The sequence below is a fragment of the Triturus cristatus genome, chromosome 6 (assembly GCF_964204655.1).
Source record: "Triturus cristatus chromosome 6, aTriCri1.1, whole genome shotgun sequence".
NCBI lineage: Eukaryota > Metazoa > Chordata > Amphibia > Caudata > Salamandridae > Triturus > Triturus cristatus.
In genome coordinates, this window is record NC_140589.1 from 113006077 (window position 1) to 113027989 (window position 21913).

Here is a 21913-nt window from a genome sequence, read left to right on the forward strand (position 1 = left end):
AATGCAAAAGTAAAGAGAACAATGGTTAAACATAACATGACATTTCATATAGGTAAAATAGAATAAGATACTTCAAGCAAAGCAGAGCAAGACATTTTAAGCAAAGGAAGACAAGAGCTCCCAGCTCTTGGGGAAAACCTGCACTGCCTGTTAACCTACATACAGACGGCGAGGTAGTCCGTCGATATCTGTGGGTGCTCCCTTTTTATATCATTTTGTGGGCTCCTTTGCACGCTACATCTACCTACGTATGCTACCCAAAAGCTTCGTCTGCAGATTTTACCAGACATTTCGTCATTTACCCACTTAATGCTGACAATGGACTGGGTGAAAAGGTCAGTCTCTCAGGCCAATCGCTTATCGTAAGTTCCATAGAGCAAGCAGAAAATAATGGGTATTGTACGGGAATTCAATATATTCATGTATAAAATCTCCTCAGTTCTCCTAACTTGACGCTCTGCGGTTGCCACTTCCTTAAAAGCGGGAAACCTGCCCAGGAAGCAAGTACCAGTCCAGGATGCAGCCTACTGTATGTCGACAGCTTCAGGGGGATGTTGAACTTTGATACCGAGCACGGAGCACTCGGGTAGGGTGGGGGCTACTAGTTTGGATCAGAAGGCCTCGCAGACCTGCCTTCAGACTGCTATACACTAAAATTGCAGAGCTATGGTCAATTTAACAAAGAGGCCTACATATTGAACAGAAGGGCCTACACAGGGGTTTTATGCTGGCTGAGTGGTAAGGATGTCTCAGGATAATTATATAGCAACACAGGACCCGCTGGTCAATTTATTACGGCCTACAAATGCAGCTGGCAGGGCAAGGACAAGGGTCTCATACTTCAGGTGTGGACAGAACGGGCCAGGTGCCCCCTGTGATACAAAATCTACCCTCCTTCAAGGCTGTGGCAATGTAATAGACCATTGTGGGCAGAAGGAAGAGGCAATGGTAGTACAACCATACATGCCAACAGACCCGATTCAGCCAGGAAACGTCCAATGTTTTTAAGCTCAAATGGGCTTTATTTGATCTGTCTCCTGTCTACAATATCCTCTTTTTCAATGTAACTCAAAGGGGAAAATCAATACCCCAGTTTTTTTTCAAAATCTCCCTCTTACCAAGTTCAAAATGTTCGCAAGTATGGTACATTGGATCATGGAAGGAAATGGGATAGGGACATGGACTTGGATAACAGAGGACAGTAGGGACATGGAGAGGTGCACCAAACTGACCCTGCAGGGCAGGCATCAGGGTTTGCAGCAGCACAATACACCACACAGGGCATGCAGGACGGGAGTGCAGCACAACAATCCATAGAAAGCAAGAGGGAGGGGACAGGACCATGCACATGGACAACAGAGAACAGAGGGGCAAGAGGCAATGGTAGCTAGCTGACCATAATGGACAGACAGGAGAGAAAGCTGCAGTATAACAGACCATAAAGGGCAGGAGGGACGGATCAGGGGCATTACAATGGAACAGACAAGCCAGGAGGGAGGGAGTAGGGCTGGGGGCAGGGCAGGAGCAGCAAGATAGCCATGGAGGTCAGGCAGGATGGGCACTAGAAGCAAGACACACCATGAAGAGCAACAGTGAGACTGTGATGGCATACACACAGACCATGGAGGGAAGGTGGGAGGGGGTCAGGGGCAGCTAACTGACCACACAGGGAAGGTGGGAGGGGCCATGGCAGCACAGAAGACCATGCATGGCAAGTGGGAGGGTTAGTGGCAGCACAATGGCTATGATGGGCAAGAAGGAGGGTGGAGGGGCATGCACAAAGGACGATGGAGGATAGAAGGAAGGGTCAGGATCTGTGCACAGACAAGAAAGTTCAGGGGAAGGGACCTCACAACAGACCACACGGGGCAGGCAGGAGGAGCAGTTGCAGCACAACAGACCAGGGAGGGCAGAAGGGTGTGGCAGTACAATGGACCATGTAGGACAGGAGGAAGAGGATAGGGGCATGGCATGTGGACAGGCAGGGTGGAGGTGGCAGGGACAGGTTACAGTCATCTGACAATGCTAGGCAGGTGGGAGGGGAGTGGCAGCTCAACAGAGCACTCAGAGTAGATAGGAGTGGCAGGTCCATGGGACATGGTGGGCAAAAAGGATGGAGCAGGGGCATGCACAAAGACATCGGAGGGCAGGGGGAAGGAGAATAGGGGCAGCAAGCTAAGCACAGAGTTTAAGCAGGAGGTCAATGATGGGGCATAGAATTGGGCAATGGAGGGAGGGAGGAGTGGACTGGTACATCATACTAAATTGAGGGCAGTGGCAGCACATCAGACCATGCATGGCAGGAGGGAGGAGGCTAGTCCATGGATTCACACAACAGAGGATAGGGAGGAAGGGGATGGGGCAGCAAGCTAACTGTTCAGAGAAGGCGGGTATTAGGAACTTTATTGTTTTTAAAACATTGTGTCTGTGCGAACTACTTAAAATATGAACAAGTATGCAGCATAATCTCACTTTTATTCAGGAAGAAGAGGACGTTTGTGACTGTGACTCCGGGCTCACTTGGCAGAAACACCCCCTGACCCTCCACCCCCTATCTCAAAATGTAATGCCCGTGAAAAGGGTAGGTAAACACAGTGTTATATAGAACATAGTCCTGAGAGCACGATTGAAAATGAAAACTAGATATAGTGTATGGTATAAACTATGCACCAAAAAGTGTGATATAAGATGAACCGGGCGTGAAATATAATATGCAATACATTGTGCGCAATGACAGATTCATTGGAGAGCGCGAGATAGCACAGGCACTAGCGCGTGCTATGCGATATGCGCCTTGGAGTGTAATATGCACAGGGCAGTGTTGTGTAACCTAACTAGTCTCTAAAGTTGTAATATAAAATATGTGCTGGGGAGTGTAACGTTGCATATGCACTGTGACAAAGATATGGATCCCAGATTGTAATATGTATGGCATAGCACTGTGCGTTATAACATAGGCATCGAGAAAGGCACGTTAGATGGGGCAATATAACCCGTGCGAAGACAAGTGTGGCATGACATATTCACGGGGTGGTGTTACAGTGCACATGGGCTAGAGAGTGTCATAGCATATGCACTAGCTAGTGGAATACAACACAGAGGTGTGTGGCACTCGGCAGGCAATGGTGGGGTCATCAGGGCCAATAAATTAGAATAAGAAGGGGAACCAAACAGCCCCCCTTCTTAAAAAACTAAAATTAAAAGACTGGCATCGTGCCGGAGGCCATGCCCCCTCCGTGCAGCACTCTGCAAACGCGCCCCCAACAGGCATCTCCAGTATGCGCCACGGAGCTGCGCTGCAGCCAGGTGTTCTGAGGCCAAGCCCCTTTTTACACCTCTCTGCAACGCAGCTCTGTGGCGCTTACTGGAGGTACCTAGTGGTCTAGTTTGACCCTAGGGACCCTTAGGATTCAGGGGGACTTAATCCCTCAACTTAGAACAGCCACAGGGCGTGTTTACACAGTGGTGAAGGGAGGGGACGGGGCCTGAGGTGACGTGTGCAAACACGCACTATGGCACGTTTTAAATTGGGGATATAATTTCCCTTCAATACTGAGGGCCCCTGGGGGCTAACTAGCCCACCAAGTGCTTCCAGTAAGCGCCACTGAGCTGCATTGCAGAGAGGTGGTCCAGGCCGTGCCACTTTTTACACCTCTCTGCAACGCAGCTCTGTGGCGCTTACTGGAGGTACCTAGTGGGCTAGTTGGACCCTAGGGACCCTCAGGATTCAAATGAACTTAATCTCCCAACTAAAAATGGACACAGGGCGTGTTTACACAGTGGTGAAGGGAGGGGACGGGGCCTGAGTTAACGTGTGCAAAAACGCCCTGTGGCCTGTTTTAAGAGGTAGTTTTAATCCCCATGCCCTATTATACACTAGGGGCTTACAGAGGAGGTCATGCTAATCACAGGGGGATCCCAACGCATAATGTTCCCTAGTGTATGTAGGTGTTTTCACTGTATTCTAAGTGTCTTTTAACATAGCACTGGCTCTAGGACTGGTTAGTCAGACTCAGTTACCACCAGTATCCGTCTGAAAAAGTTGAGGGTACAGGATGATTTTGCAACAAGGCTTCTTTCTGCTCTTCTTTTTGTTCTTTCTGCACGTTATCCTTCTTCCTGCACTTATCTTCGTATTTGAGGACTTCTGTTGCTTCTTTCTGCACTTCTTTTGTTTCTTTCTGTGCATTTTTTCTTCTTTCTTCACATGTCCTATCTCTGTAGGCATAGTTAGAAATTAGCATTTAAAAAACCTTTGAAATTCACAGAAAAAACCATAGGTTTCAGGCACGTTATAGTTAGGAATTAGCATTTAAAAAACCTCAGAAATTCACTGAAAAAACCATAGGTTTCAGGGGTGTTATAGTTAGCTGGACTTTTCACTTGTACAAAACCATTGAAATTCCCCCGTTATAGTTAGTTCAGCTAACTATAACTCGCGCGCCCGCAATGCACTGCTGATGATGTCACATATTACATCACTCATGACATGGTCAGTGACATCACTCATGACATCACTGATGACATCTCAAATGACATCACTGATGACATCACTGATGACATCATCCTTGTGATAGAGTGGCAGACCTCCTCTCACCCTAATATAACCTTTGATACACACATTCAAAAATAGAGACTAAAATTTTCAAAACAATGGACATACCAATACCAGTTACAACAACCTCTTCAGTAATTCTAAGATCCACATACACATCCACTCATTCACCAACAGTCCTATACAGTCACTCATACATGTACTCACTCATCATATGTACTCATACACCTATACATCCTGTTACACAATGCCACTCATCCATAGAGTTACTCACACACATAGTCACTCATGCTAATAAAGAATCAAACATACATTTACTTGCATATACAGTTATACACACACCACCATACTTACTTCTACGGAAACTTACACATACTTAGTCTTTTAAACAATCACTTATAGAAACACATACTTATTCATACAGGAACTCTTTCAATCTCTCACTCTCACATATACTCACATATATACACCAATAGTCACATATACTAGTTTAAAACATATGTAGTTACTCATAAAGACACTATTGAAACAGTCATTCACTCACTAACACACCCATACACACACTCATCCACCCATACAGTCCTGCACACATGCTGTGTTCAACACATACAAACAGTGAGTCACTCATTCATGCACCTATGCACTACGTAATACCCCCCACCGAACCATGCAGACACTCAGACTGATACTCAAAAAACCAACTAATAACCTATATAGACACCCATGTAGCTACTCACCAACCCATGCAGCCACTTATACACAAAGTGAGAGACTGATACAGATATTTACATATTTAAACATTACTCACTAAGCCATGTATTCACTATGATACACTTAATCAGTCAGTTACACAATCAATTTTTCAAAAACAAATCATCCATTTAGACACTTATATACCCATTTATTCTTCCATCGACCTTGAGATATACATATATAAAACATATTTAATTTTCAGAAAAACACACATTCACTGGATGATGTCATCAGTGATGTCATCAGTGATGTCATTTGAGATGTCATCAGTGATGTCATGAGTGATGTCACTGACCATGTCATGAGTGATGTAATATGTGACGTCATCAGCAGTGCATTGCGGGCGCGCGAGTTATAGTTAGCTGAACTAACTATAACGGGGGAATTTCAATGGTTTTGTACAAGTGAAAAGTCCAGCTAACTATAACACCCCTGAAACCTATGGTTTTTTCAGTATATATATATATATATATATATATATATATAGTTTTAGTGCTTATATTGCACAAAATAATTGTACAAAAGACGTATATAAAAGGAAACCGTGAAATATTACAAATAAATATGGACAGTTACCTGTGATACACAGATTGCATCATTATAATTACAGCTCCCAAATCACTCTGCAGGGCTTAAACATTGTCAGGGCCACTAGGATTATGCTACACCAAGTTATGCAGCAAGGTTATCTAAATTATATGGCACTTTCTCTGGCAGCATTAGTTTTAGCCATTTGAACTAAAACTGTATTTTGGTGGAATCTGCACATTTTGTAAATGGTGTGGCAGATGTCTTAAATCCATAATTATGCAGTGAGCACTGAAGTCAGAGGTGCATTAATCCACTGATGTCTCCGTTCAAGAAAGATAAACGAAACCTAGACATTCTAATTGCAATTAATACCCATTGTTATCTGCACTTAAACGAAAACAGCTTTTAGCTTTTTAAAGCTAACTACCCCAAAATAAACCTATAATGCATACATTACATAATGGGTACTAGCTGTAATGTGATCCTACATTACCATCGTGGGGTAGATGGTGACATTTACGAACCACTGGACCATCAGCATCGTGGTTTATGATACCACAAAAATCCCTCTGTGGCAGTATTGGACCAAAATACACAGTTACTTATCATGTGAACCCGCATATTAGTGGGAGTTCTTAGGATCTCTCAGTTTTACTTGCATAGAATACCTGTGATGGAGAACTAGATTTATAGGTAATTTCCTATTCCAAATTGACGTTGTTACATACGTGATGTTATGGTGATAACTGGTTTTCAGGTCTCACAAATTTAGCACTTTTTTAATATACTAATTTTGAAAATGTAATATATTGTTGTTGCATTTTATATAAAACACAATTTGGAACATTATTTTGTTGTCATATTTGTTTACGTTTTTTAGAAATCTGGAAACAAAGATGACCGTAAATACACAGATTATTTCTATGTTCCTAAAATCTTTTTCTGATTCTAGCTTCACTATTTTGGGTGTTGCCGCGCAGACAATGAAGCAACATTTCTACAACGTGGATGAGCTACTTGGTCGACTTCTTAACTCTGCATTTATAAATCTGGATTTTATTCCGACCTTCAGACTTAAAACGATTCTAAATATCCTTTTTACCAGTACAAAATGCTCAAAAAGACACATTACCTGTACATTAAATAACACATTTCTTGAGATTGTTGTAGCAATTCTGTTTGTCCGTGATGGATTTTTCAAGAAAAAAGCTTCTAAAACATGCTGTTTCCTTTGTAGATTTGTTAACTTTGATATAGCCCAGATGCATGCTTGGTCCCCAGAAACAGTTTACACATTCAGTCTACTAAGCAGTGCCGTTTATGTTCCTTTGTGCCTTCACGCCATTGCACGACAACATAAATGGTGCTTCTTGCCCATCATCTCCAGCTCCGCATTTCTGTGCCTCAGTCAGGAATTCAAAACCTTCTCTGGCATTTAAACTTGATTTGCTGTGCTTCATAATCTCAAAATGAGATTTGAAACATGCTGGAAAATGTCAGAAATCTACCCCTATGACCACATTGTGTGGAGTCTGAGAATTCATCATGGCAGTTCAGATAGAGAGCCCTATGTCAGCATGATGTGAAGGCCTGATGCTCTGACAGCTGTCCCTATTGGGAATCAATAAGTACAGTGAATAGCACCCCTATGCATTTTTCTGCTCGTGCACCAACTCCGCTGGTACAGCAAGGATGCTGCCTCATTTATTGATAGATGGTCATCGGATCGAAGGAATTGCTGGAGGGAACATTAGGGTAATAGAGTATACCATCTTTGTAAGACCCGTTGATCTTACATTTTGACCTTCCGGGCTTGTAGAAAAAAGTACACCTTTCCTGTGCTTCTTCACATATGAACGGCCAAAACATCACTGGTGGTGCTTTAGAATAGGCATAGGAGGATGTGGGGGAAGAGGAGGGGCTGGTTCTGCCAGCCACGTCCTTTTTCTCTTCCCTTGTTTAGGCCAACAAAGGGGTTCTGTAGCTGTTGCTGGATAGAGTGATGCTGCCTATACTGAACGCTCTTGGAAAAACCAATAAGCCTCTGAAAAGAGTAAAGAGCCTTTGCTGAAGAGTGCAAACGCAGTATCTGGCCATGGCCCTGCCCTCATTGAACCACTCCAATGTGTCACTTCCTTCTGTTTTAAAAGGTGCTCTCCCTCAAATGGCATATCTATTAGGGTGTTCTGGACATCACCTGAAAACTTTGTTGCGCGTAAACAGACATGCTTGTGGAGAGCCGCAAATGGGCAAACCATGATCCACCCGCATTGGAAATCAAGCTGGAGAACCGCTATGTTGGTGGGAAGGGAACACCGTTGCATCAGAGTTACCTCTCTGTCAACATATACATTAGGCCCTAATTTCATTTGGTGCAATATATTTCTGTGCAGTATGCTCCATACTTTGTTACAGTTCAATTGATGGTGAGACTGTTTCCCACAACTGCATTCAGCCAGAAGATTATCTGAGCTGCATCCTTGGTCAGCAGACCAATGTAACACTGTTTTAATGAAGAACAAGGTGGGCTTTATGCCCAAAGTGTAAACAATTTCATTTAAACCTCCTTTTCTCTCACATCAACACCCATTGAAAGTATGCGAAAGAAGCTTCACCGATCATATCCTAGAATGCTCCGACTCCTTATATTTCAAAATGTATTGAATATTGTACGTGTCCAAAGTGATTTGCGTAGTTGTTGGTGCAACATTTGCTTGCCGAAAATTCCCCTATCAATAAACCCAAATCACCCCAAGAAAATAGCAATAATCAACAGATCCTTCCTTCAAATTTCTAGTGTGGCAGAATAATTTTCCTAAAAAATTAAACGGCTCTTGATGGAACCAATTTTTCTTCAACATGTTTCTGGTCTTGGAAAGAAAAGGATTTGGTTATTTTTCAGAAATAACATCTATTTTAATGAAAAATTACTCTTCAAACCTCAGGTAGATAAACTGGCACAATTTCCATTATGGTGAATCAAAATATGTTTGTAAAAAAGTGCCCTCTTTTTGCATTGTTGCCCCCACTTTTTGCTAAGCTGCTGATGTACTTTGACTGAGTGTGCCCTGGGTTCCTGCCAAGCAGGTACCCAGGGCCTATGTGCTTTCACTAAACCTGCATTTAAACAAAACCCAGTTGGCACTCTTTGGCCATATGTCAGTCCGTTGTAAATGGTACCATAGGTACCAAGGGCACTGTGGCCAGGGAAGACCTCTATGGACTGCAGCACTTATTGTGCCACCCTTAGAGGCCCTGTACCTTTACACACGCACACGCACACACACACGCACACACACACTGTCATTGCCGGCTTTGTTTATTGGTGCAGAACAAACTGAAGAGTCGACATGGCACACAGCCCTGTGTGCCATGCCTGCAACCCACTGCCCTGGCATCGGTCAGCCACCGCTCTAGCTGAGTACACTATACCAGTAGTGAGGGTACAGGTGCATGAGCCCTGTACCCCTACAGTGTCTAAGTCAATTCTCAGACATTGCAAGTGCAGTACTACCACTAAGAGTATATGGTGCTGGTAGTTTGTCATCACAAAGACCACAGCACCATAATGGCTTTACTGAAAACTGGGAAGTTTGGTATCAAACTTCTCAGCACATTAAACGCACTCTGATGCCAGTGTGAGATTTAATAAAAAATGAACTCGGAGGACATCTTAGAGATGCCCCCTGAAAAATGTCCAGCCTCTGGTAGGTTCCCTGACTGGTACACACCAGCCTGCCACCACGAGTCATGTTTCTGGACCTCTGGGGTGGGAGCCTTTGCTCCCTGAGCATAGAAACTAAGCCTTTCCTGGGCGGAGGTGTTCACGACTCCCCCAGGCCAGGAAGAGCAATCTGTGGCAGGGGGGCTTCAAAGGCCTTGCAGCCTTTGTAATGTGACCCCCAGCCTCTCCTGCTATCAGGAGCAGTTCCCTTTCCTGTCTTCCTTACTTTTCGTCTGGAAGACAGGCGGGAGAAATTAGTCAGCCCAAAGGTATGCCCACCTCTGCCAACCCCGCCCCTCAGGTCTCTGCATACTTTCAGTACATTTTCACATGTTCATGCTTCAACACGTCCTTCCACTGCTACAGCAAAGCGATTTTATGTCCACACTCGACTTAAAAGACGCATACTTTCATATTCCGGTTCACCCAGCTCATCGCAAATACCTCAGGTTTGTGATAGCAGGAAAACACTATCAATTCAAGGTACTCCTGTTTGGAGTAACTACTGCTCCCAGAGTATTCTCAAAATGTCTGGCAGTGGCGGCACATCTCAGAAGACAACAGATTCATGTCTTCCCATATCTGGACGACTGGCTCAGAAAAAGCCAGCACACACAAAAAGTGTCTACACCACACTCAAACTACATTAGACCACTACATCTGAAAGATACATGTTAGTTAGATTCCTACCTTAGAATATCCCCAGGCGTCAGGCTGGATCCGGAAAGATTTTTCGTCAGCAATACCCTTGCGCGTCGCTAGGCGTCGTCTGCGGCTCCGCGTCCGTCGTCTGCGACGTGATCGCTGGAATGATGTAGTCGGAGTACTTAGATGCCGCCCTCGCGCGCTGACGTCAGTTCTTCTTCTTTTTTCCGCGCCAGTTAGCGCAGATCCGGGAAGAGCATACCCTTTAGTCAGTTTTTGAACCTTTTTGAACTCCCGGTCGAGGAGGAGGTCGAGGGACCGGTCGCGGAGCCGAAGTCATCACCGCTCGTCGGGTTCGAAGTCCTCGCATTCAGGTAAGTCGAGGCACAGTAAGAAGTCGTCGAAGAGGCGACATCGCTCTTCTAACTCCCCTCGCCGGTCGCGCGACTCGGCTGTGGATTCGGGTGGATTCAGGTGTCGCGTCCGTCCCCATACCCTCCGGTCCCTGGGCCTAACGCGACTCCGGACGAGGTTCGAGACTTCCTCATGGCCATGAGGAGTCTCGCTCTGCCGTCGCGGCCTGTCTGCGTGCCTTCGGGCCCCGCGGGTCCGCTTGGAAGGCCTAGCGAGCCGGCGGCTTCGGCCCCGTTGTCGTCTTCGGTCCCGACGCCGCAGGCCCCCGGTGGATCCAGGCCGTCTCCGGCGCCGATGGATGAGCAATTCATCTACCGCCCGGCTCCGTCCTTTCAACCTGTCTACCAGGAGTCTGGTAGACAGTGCCAGTTTAATCAGGACTGGGCAGAAGACCTTGGGGATGCCAGTGAGCTCTATACCTCACCTGACCCTGGCTTCATCTCTCCTCCCTCCGTGGCTACGGAGGAGGGTGCAGCCTATTCTGTGGTGCTGCGCAGGGCTGCCGAAGCACCTCACCTGGGGATCTCTGCAGCGGCCGTGAAGTGCTTCAACCGCTAGTAAGTTCTTCGGAGCCTCTACTGCAGTTCAATGAAGCAATCACTGACGTTCTGATGGGCACCTGGTCCAAGCCCTCCACAGTTACTCCTGTGGACCGGAACGTGGCCCGGCGCCACCGCCCTGCTCCGGGTGACCCCAGCTTTCTGTCAATGCACCCCAACTCTGAGAGCCTGGTTATCCAGGCCTCTATGTCCCAGACCGCCTTCCCGTCCGCTCCTCCGGACCAACAGTTTGGAAAGAAGCTGTTTTCCTCCCTCAGTTTGGGGTTGCGGTCCATTATTACCGCGTGCCGTTTGGACCGTTACACCCACTCTTTGTGGGATACGGTGGCGGACGTGCTGCCCCAGTGTCCGAAGGAGGCCCGGACACGACTTGCCCAGGCTCTTACTGAGGGGCGGGATGTAGCACGGTACTCAATTCGATGTTGGCTTGACACCACGGACTCGACGGTGGCGATTCACGCCTGGCTGAGATCCACAAATTTTTCCGGGGATGTCCAGAGCACCCTCATGGACATGCACTTCGATGGCCTTTTTGGCGACAAAGCGGATATTGCGCTGGAGCGCTTTAAGGACTCCAGGGCTAGGGCCAAGTCCTTGGGCGTCTCGGCCCTGCGCCCGCAAACTTCCGCTTTTTCCCCCTTTCGTGGCCAAGGAAGGGGCGCCCCCGCACGTCCATCTAGCCACAGGCCGCAGAACCAGCCTCAACGTGGTCGCGAACGTGGTTTCCGCTGAGGCGGAGCAGTGGGACAGAGAGCCGGTCAGCCCACATCTGCCCCCGCAGCACCTGCCTCAAAGCCTTCCTAGTCCGACCTTTGAGGCCCATTCCACGCCAGTGGGAGGCGGAGTTCGCCATCACCTGCTCCACCGGCATGCCATCACGTCGGACAGGAGGGTGCTGCAATTCGTCCGAAGGGGCTACTCCCTCCCCTTCGAGGCGACCCCGCCAGCCCTGCCACCGCAATACGACCGCATGTCGGGGGATCACATGCAACTTCTGCAGGAGGAAGTTACGGCCCTCTTGGCCAAGGGGGCCGCAACTTCTGCAGGAGGAAGTTATGGCCCTCTTGGCCAAGGGGGCCATCGAGCGCGTTCCTGGCCCAGAAGTCCGTCGGGGTTGTTACTCCCACTACTTTCTGGTTCCCAAGAAGGGCAAAGGGGGCCTACGGCCCTATCTTGGACCTCAGGAGCGTCCACGCCTTCCTCCGGAAGGAGAAGTTCAAGATGCTCACCTTAGCTCAGGTTCTGGCTTCCCTCGACCTTGGAGACTGGATGGTAGCATTGGACTTGCAGGACGCATATTTCCACATCCCCATCCTGCCGGCCCACCGGCGTTACCTGCGGTTCACGGTAGGCCACGAGCACTTTTTTTACTGTGCTCCCCTTCCGCCTCACCAGTGCCCCTCGGGTGTTAACGAAAGTGATGGCGGTGGTCGCAGCTCATATGCGCAGATTAGGGGTTCCAGTCTTCCTCTATCTCAACGACTGGCTGTTGAAGGCGGGTTCGCCCCAGGCAGTCGTCTCCCACCTCCAGACTACAGCCGACCTCCTGCATTTGCTGGGGTTCTCCATCAACGTGCCGAAGTCGCATCTGAGTCCCTCCCAGAGGCTTCTTTTCATTGGAGCGGTTCTGGACTCGGCGTGTTTTCGGGTCTATCCTCCAGAACAGCGGGTTCGGGATATTCAGGCTCTGATTCCGATCTTTCAGCCTTTATCCCGAGTTTCGGTCAGGATGGTGCTGCGGCTGCTGGGTCTAATGGCCTCATGCATCCTGCTGGTACATCACGCCAGGTGGCGGGTGCGGGCTCTGCAGTGGGACCTGAAGTTCCAGTGGGCTCAACATCGGGGCAACCTGTCCGACCACGTCCTGATCGTCGGGGCACTGCAAGGCAGTTGTAGTGGTGGCTCATGGACCGCGATTGGGTCAGTGGCAGATCCCCTTCCCTCCCCCAACCGGAGCATGTGGTGATGACGGAGGCGTCCCTTCTGGAATGGGAGGGCCACATGGGAGAGGCGGAGATCAGAGGCCTCTGGTGTCCGGCGGCGTCCCGGCTCCATATCAACCTGTTGGAGCTGCGGGCGATCCGGTTTGCACTGAAGGCATTCCTTCCCTCTGTTCGGGGAAGTGTAGTGCAGGTGTTCACGGACAACACCACCGCCATTTGGTATTGCAACAAGCAGGGCGGGGTGGGGTCGTGGACCCTTTGTCAGGAGGCTCTGTGCCTCTGGACATGGCTGGAACATCAGGGCATCACCCTGGTGGTTCAACACCTGGCGGGCTCTCTGAACGTCAGGGCGGACGAACTCAGCCGCCGGTGCATGATGGATCACGAATGGCGTCTGAACTCAGACGTAGCGCAAGGTCTCTTTCGGCAGTGGGGAGAGCCTTGGTTAGATCTATTCGCCACCGGAGAGAACGCGCAATTTCATCAGTTCTGCGTGTTTGAATTTCCAAGGCTGCACTTGCTCGGAAACGCTTTTCGTCGCGAGTGGCGTTGCAGTCTGTTTTACACCTTTCCGCCTATACCACTTCTGCCCAGAGTGCTGAAGTCATCCTTGTGGCTCCGGATTGGGCACAAAGATACTGGTATCCCGAGCTACTCAGTCTGTCAATCGATCCCCCGATTTGACTACCTCTTCAGGAGGACCTTCTGTCGCAGCAGCAGGGGACGGTCCTCTACCCGAACCTGTCCAGCCTCCATCTCCATGCGTGGAGATTGAGCGGTGACAGTTGATGCCATTTGACTTGCCTCCTGAAGTCTGTGATGTCATTCTGGCAGCTAGGCGTCCCTCCACTAAAACGGTACACGCCTGCAGGTGCCATAAATTTGTGGCATTGTGCACAGCAAAGGCTGTGGATCCCCTTTCCGCCCCTCTTTCTGAGGTTCTTCTTTTTCTCCTTCTTCTGGCCCAGCAGGGCTCTGCTCTGGGCACCCTCAAGTGATATATTTCAGCTGTTTTTGCCTTATTACGGCTTCCTGATCAACCTTCTCTTTTCAAGTCCCCTATTGCTAGATTCTTTAAAGGCATTACTCACATGTTTCCTCCTGTCCCTTTCGTAATGCCTCAGTGGGACTTGAATCTTAACCTATCTGATGTGTGCTCCTTTTGAGCCACTTCATAATTGTCCTCTTAGTCTTCTGACTCTTAAGACTGCTTTCCTGGTTGCCATCACCTCTGCTAGACAGGTGAGTGAGCTCCAGGCTCTCTCTTCTAAGCCTCCTTTCCTATCTGTCCATCCGGACAAGGTTGTTCTCAGGACTCGTCCTTCCTTTCTCCCTAAGGTGGTTACTGCCTTTCACATAGACCAGTCTGTTACATTGCCAACCTTCTTTCCGCATCCCTGAAAGAGGAAGAGAGACTCCACCGTCTGGACCCAAAACATGCGCTCTCCTTCTATCTGGACCGCACAAAACAGTTCCGGGTGGACGACCAACTCTTCGTTGGCTACGTATGCGCTAAGAAGAGGCGGGCAGTGCACAAGCAGACCATCTCTCGGTGGGTTGTTTTGTGCATTAAGGCCTGTTATTCCTTGGCTAAGAAGGAACCTCCTGTGGGGCTGAGGGCCACAGCGGCTACTACTACCCTGGATCGGGGAGTCCCTCTGCAGGACATTTATCAGGCAGCAACGTGGGCTTTGCTGCGCACGTTTGCTAAGCATTACTGCCTGGACAGCCAAGTCCGGAGAGACTGCTTCTTTGGCCGTTCTGTACTCCAGGACTTCCTGGTGTGATCTTGGTACGCACACCCACCACCGTGGTTGGTATTGCTGGGGTATCTATTCTAAGGTAAGGAATCTAACTAACGTGTTTCTTTCAGATGAAGAAGTTACTTACCTTCGGTACCGATATATCTGTAAGAAACATTAGTTAGATTCCTTACCGCCCTACCCATCCTCCCCGTTCTGTGAACTGATATCTAGGGTTAAGACCATCCCTTTCAAGGCCCTAGATTCATGGCACCAGTGTCGGTTTCTTGCATGGCTCTGCGTTCCTGGCGCGGAAAGCTATGTACAAGGACTGACTTCAGCGTGCGAGGGCGGCGTCCAAGTACTCCGACGTCATCCCGGCGATCACGATGCTGGACGCGGAGCCGCAGACGACGCCTAGCAACGTGCAAGGGTATTGCTGACGAAAAATCTTTCCGGATCAAGCCTGACGCCTGGGGATATTCTAAGGTAAGAAATCTAACTAACTAATATTTCTTACAGATATATCGTTACCGAAGGTAAGTAACTTGTTCATTAAACCTACTCTAGCAATTGGGTTTCACGGTCAATGCGCAGAAGTCTCACCTTCAGCCTTCACAAATGCAGTCCTATCTGGGAGCGACTCTACACACTTGCACAGCTCTAACCTCTCGCAATGCAGCCAGAAGTCACAATATTCAATCTCTGCTAATACAGTTCCAGGCCAGTCAATACTTAGTAGTCAGGATGTTCATGCAACTGCTAGGGATGATGACATTATGCATCGAGATAGTGCCTCATGCAAGATTGCTCATGTGCCCTTTACAGAAGTGCTTAGCTAGTCAGTGGAATCAGTCCCGGGGTCAATTAACAGATCTAGTATTGGGAGAAAGCTGCACCCATCACTCTCTGAAGTGGTGTAACGCACCAAACATATCAAAAGGGTGGTTCTTCATTCACCCTGTTCCACAGATCGTACTAACAGCTGACGCATCCCTCACAGGTTGGGGTGCCCTCTTCACAACTTGACAGTTCAAGGTCTATGGGACAGCAGATACAAAGCTCTGCATATCAACTATCTTGAGATTCTGGCTGTATATCTAGCGCTAAAAGCTTTTCAGTCTCACCTCATAGGGATAGTTGTCCTAGTATGACAACATAACATCAATATACTATGTACAAAAACGGGGAAAACATTCTCTGCAACTGTCACGCCTCTCTCAGACAATTTGTCGTTGGGCAATTCGTCACAGAGTCCACTTTCTGGCAGAGCACCTACAAGGAGTGGAGAATCAGATTGCAGACCACCTAAGCAGAAGAAGGGAACAAATCCACGAGTGGGAACTTCATCCCCAGGTTCTTCTTTCAACAATGGGGATTTCCACAAATAGTTCTGTTCGCCACAGTGGACAACTCAAAATGCCCAAACTTCTCCTCCAGATTCCCACAGCCCCTATCCAAAGGCAATGTCCTGTGGATGAATTGGTCAGGGATATTTGCCTACTCTTTTCCACCTCTCCCTCCATTTCTGGTTCGGAGGCTCAGGCAAACATCCCTCACACAGATTCTAGTAGCTCCCGCTTGGGCTTGTCAATCGTGGTTCATGACACTTTTAGAACTGTCAGTAGTTCTACATCAAAAGCTACATCTCTATTCCAGTCTTCTCACGCAGAACCATGGAGAAGTCAGACATCCAAATCCCAAGGAGCTCAGTCTAGTGATTTGACTCCTGAAGTCAGAGTTTGGATATCTTAACTTGCCACCAGAATGTATGAACATTCTTAAGGAAGCATGAAAGCCTACTACCAGAGCACGCTATGCAGCTTAATGGAAAAGATTTGTTGTATATTGTACTAATAACAGTATGTTCGAGGCATATGAGCTGCAGATCACACACTGTGCATAGATCGCCATCTGGTGTTGGGCCCGGATGTTTGCACTTTGTTGTTTTCTTGGAAGAAGTCTTTGGAAGTCACGAGATAGGTGACTCCTCCTTTGCACAATAGTGCGCATGGGCATCGACTCCATCGTCAGATTGTTTTTTTCCGCCATCGGGCTCGAATGTGTTCATCGCGCTCCAGTTCGGTGTTGTTACCGATCTACTTTTCGACGCGAAATCCTTCACCCAATCTTCGGTATTGTTTCGATCGCATTCCCATTCGACGCGCATCTCTTCAAACTTGAACTCTTCAATTCCGGTCTTCGGGCCTACCTGCGCCATTAGGCCTTTGGCTCATGGAAAGGACTCCCTTCAAAAAGTGTCCTAAATGTGGATCCAAGTTTCCAACGCCGATCTTCACGATGTGTGTAACCTCTGCCTTTCACCCGAGCACAAAGCCAAAGACTGTCTAGCTTGTGCCTCTTTCCGCTCCAAGAAGACAATACGGGCTAGTCAAGCTTGAAGAACCATGGCTCGATCATCGACATCGATTCTGGACGACATCTTCCAGGAAGGCATCAACGTGCAGGAGCAGATCCAAGAGGGCTACATAAGCGCAGACGTAGAAGACATCCCTCCCGGGCAGTGGGTCGTAAGTGCTGACGTTGACCCCTCACCACCACCCATTCCCAAAAAGGCTTTGGTCACAACTTCACCTTCGGGCCTAGGTGCACACCAGGACAAAACTTCTCACGCCCCGCTTTCGGGCTCGGCAAAGAAGTCGATACACAAGCCTTCATGCCACTCGGGATCGAGCCAGCCTGCCGTTGGTGCCATAACTCCATCCCCGGCACCAAAAAAGAAACCACTGCCTTCCTCCGCACCAAAGCCTAGCTCAACATAGACGCCTTCGGTGCCGAAATCCATTGGTACGGGCGTCGCGGCTCCAAAATTCTTTTCCTAAACACCCGGTTCCAAAGTCCTTGGGCGCTCAGCCTTCGGAGCCCAAAAAACCCTTGGAACCGAACAAACAACCGGTTCTGAAGAACACTGGCGCTCAACCTACGGAACCGAATAAATCCATCGGAACCGAACAAACAACCAGTGTCGAAGACCCTACCGGAACCTCTGCCACACAAACAGTCGGACCCGAAAAAATCAGCACTGAAACACACTCTAAAGGAGGAGCTTTTTCGACCTGATCCAACCCAAAAAACTCTTCAAAAAGACTCCAACACAGGTCAACTTATACTTAGTCCTTCCAAAAAAGAAAAATGGACAAACCTGTACCAGCCCCACTTCCTTTAAAGAAGAGAGACATTGCAACTTCTACTTTAAGAATTCCTTCTCCACCTCCTCCTCCACACCACTCTCCTATCCCATATTCACTGCCCTCATCATCTCCTCCACCTCAGGATGATGATGACACCTCTGAAAACGAAGGGTATGATCAACCTTTAAGGAAACCTAATCCTCCTGGTACCCCAAAAGACCCATGGGAGGATTGACACACCAGATGTCCCAGACACACCACAGGATGACATCTACCCATCTAGACCATCCCCTCCGGAGGACACTATAGGATTCACTCAGCTCATACACAGAGCAGTAGAATACCACGGGGTGAACTTACACACAGACCCTGTGGAGGAAGATTTCCTCATGGACACTTTTGCACCATCCCAAAGGTCCACTTCCATTCTCCCAATGGTAATCAAACATGCTCCTGAAGTATTATAGGATCATAGAAGGGCCAGAGTCATTAACCTCAGGGTAGAAAAGAAGTACAAGTCTCCCCCAGCTGACCCTGTTTATATTAAAGGGCAGGTACCCTTGGATTCCTTAGTGGTCTCCAATGCCAGGAAAAGGGCTAATTCCCAAACCACAGGAGATGCTCCACCTCTTGATGAGTCAAAACTGCTGGACGCATCAGATAAAAGAACGGCGCCCCAAGCAGCCAACATATGGAGGATTGCCAACACACAGGTTTTGCTTGCTAGATATGATTGGTCACACTGCGACGAGCTAGAGACCCTACTACAACACCTTCCAGACCAATATAAAACATGAGCCAATGAACTCATCCAGGAACGCAAGCTCATAACTAATATCTCCATTTGTTGTGCTCTGGACGCTGCAGACACAGCATCCCGAGCTATTAATACCAGTGTCCTTTTATGTAGACATGCCTGGCTACGCTTTTCTGGCTTCAAACCCGAGGTTCAAACTACCATATTAAATCAACTGTTTAATCAGGAACACTTATTTGGGCCCACTGTAGATTCATCTTTGGAGAAGATGAAGAAGGATACCGACACTGCCAAATCAATGGAAGCTTTGCAATCGCAAGCTCCCAGAAGTTCCTTTTGTCGCTCCTCTTATAGGGGCGCCTCTAGAGGTTTTACCAATGATAACCCTTCCACTTCCTACAAGAGTCCCACCCAGACCTCATCTAACAGAGGCTATTACAGAGGAGGATACAGGGGCAATAATAACCAGCGTAGAGGCAAAACTACCAATACTATTACCGCCTCCACCCTTAAACAATGACTTCCCTCCACTCCCCTTGGACCACTTTACTCCGGTTGGGGGAAGATTGCTACATTCCCTACCTGTCTGGAACAACATTACCACGGACAGGTGGCTGAGACAAATTATCTAATCAGGTTATTGCCTAGAGCTCACTTTAACTCCCCCAAACATACCAGCCAAAAAGCGTCCAATGTCAGCAGAGCGTTTAACGCTTCTAAAACAAGAGGTGCTTTCCCTCCTAGCAAAACATGTCATAGAACCAGTTCCCCTTCATCACCAAAGCACAGCGGTTTACTCCCTGTTCTTCCTCATTCCAAAAAAGGAAGGAACCCTGAGACCCATCTCGGACCTCGGACCATTAAACCGCTACATATAATCAGACCATTTCCATATGATCAATCTCCAACAGCTCCTCCCTCTACTAAAACCGGGCGACTTCCTTGCCACATTACATCTCAAGGACGCCTACTTCCACATTTCCGTCCACCCTGCCCACAGAAAATATCTTCGGTTTGGGGTGGACGGTCAGCATTACCAGTTCAAGGTTCTCCCATTTGGAGTCACCACAGCACCCAGGGTCTTCACCAAATGTCTGGCAGTGGTAGCAGCCCACTTACGAAGACAACAAATTCACGTCTTCCCATATTTGGACGACTGGCTCAAAAAAGCCAAGTCACATACCCAGTGTGTAAATTACACCCACGCCACAATCCAACTACTTCACAACTTAGGGTTTACCATAAACCTCACAAAGTCTCACCTCCAACCATCCCACATCCAACAATATCTGAGTGCCACAAGAAACACCTCAAAACGCCTTGCATATCCCAGTCCAGCCAGGATAGCAAGCATGCAAGCCCTTATAACCAGATTCCAGCCCCAACACTCACTTTCAGCTCGAGTGTTCAAGCAACTCATAGGGATGATGACCTCTTGCATATTCATATTACCTCATGCAAGAATCCAGATGCGCCTCTTACAGGAATGCTTGGCACGTCAGTGGAACCAAGCTCCAGGTCAGCTGACAGATCTGGTGTTGGTGGACGATCGCACACAACGCTCTCTACATTGGTGGCACACCCAAAACCTTTCCTAAGGGTGACCGTTCCTATAGCCAGTACCACAGACTGTGCTAACAGCTGATGCATCGCTCACCAGCTGGGGAGCTCATCTACTTCATCACACCATACAGGGCACATGGACACCTCAGCAAAGGCTACTCCACATCAACCATTTGGAGTTACTAGCAATCTTTCTGGCATTAAAATCATTCCAGAATTGTTATCAGGCAAAGCTGTCTTAGTCCGCACGGACAATATGACCGCAATGTACTATTTACAAAAACAGGGGGGGGGGGGGAACGCACTCTTTACAGCTCTGTCAACTAGCACAGAGCATATGGAGGTGGGCCATTCCTCAAAACATATTCTCTTAGCCCAACATCTTCAGGAATTCAAAATCACATGGCAGACCTGTTAAGTCGGCAGACACAACAGATTCACGAGTGGGAACTTCATCCACAAGTTCTTCAACCGTTTTTCCAAATGTGGGGGCAGCCAGAGATAGATCTCTTCGCCACACATTACAACAGAAAATTCCCAAGCTTCGCCGCCAGATACCCACACCCATTATCCAAAGGCAACGCGATATGGATGAATTGGTCAGGGAGATTTGCGTACGCTTTTCCACCTCTCCCACTCATTCAATTAGTGGTGCGCAAGCTCCAACAACAGTCACTAACACTGATACTAGTTGCTCCAACATGGGCCGGACAACCATGGTACACAACATTGCTGGAACTATCAGTAGTCCCGCACCAAAAACTACACCTCTTCCCACAGCTCTTAACACAGAACCATGGAGAGATCAGACACCCAGATCCAGCACAGCTCAACCTGGCTATCTGGCTCCTGAAGTCCTAGAGTTTGGTTATTCAATCTTCCACCTGATTGTATGAACGTTATCAAAGAAGCTAGACGCCCCACTACTAGAGCCTGCTATGCAGCCAAGTGGAAAAGATTTGTTATATACTGTAACAATAACAACATCAATCCTCTAGATGCCTCCACTCAGCACATCACGTTACCTGCTCCATATTCAAAGATGTAATCTAGCATACACATCAATTAGATTACATCTCGCTGCCAACGCAGCTTACCTACAAAATAGACAACATCTGTCTTTGTTCAAGGTGCCTGCCATTAAAGCATTTATGGAAGGCCTCAAAAGAATAATTTCTCCCAGAGTACCTCCCTCCCCAGTGTGGAATTTAAACATCGTTCTCACAAGATTAATGGGTCCTCCATTCGAACCGCTGCATAAATGCGAGCTACAATTTCTTACATGGAAAGTCGCTTTCCTTGTGGCCTTTACATCTCTTAGAAGAGTCATTGAGCTACAGGCACTAACTATTCAAGAACCATTTTTACAACTCCATCATAACAAAGTGGTTCTCAGGACAAATCCTAAATTCCTTCCTAAAGTTATTTCTCCCTTCCATCTCAACCAATCTGTTGAGTTGCCAGTGTTCTTTTCGCAACCATAAACAGTAGCAGAAAGAGCTGCTCTTACACTAGTTGTGAAAAGAGCACTCCTTTACTATATTGACAGAACAAAACCTTTTCGCAAAACAACT

The 21913-nt window shown here is 47.8% G+C and overlaps 1 protein-coding gene across 1 annotated transcript in view; it reads left to right on the top strand.

The window, feature by feature from the left end:
• LOC146816480 (exportin-5-like) overlaps window positions 1-21913 on the top strand; it is a 1728456-nt gene that overhangs the window by 1316682 nt on the left and 389861 nt on the right. Inside the window, exon 23 of the mRNA XM_085610324.1 lies at window positions 6792-6928. Coding sequence (XP_085466450.1) covers window positions 6792-6928 — 137 coding nt within the window. The remainder of the gene's footprint in view (window positions 1-6791; window positions 6929-21913) is intronic.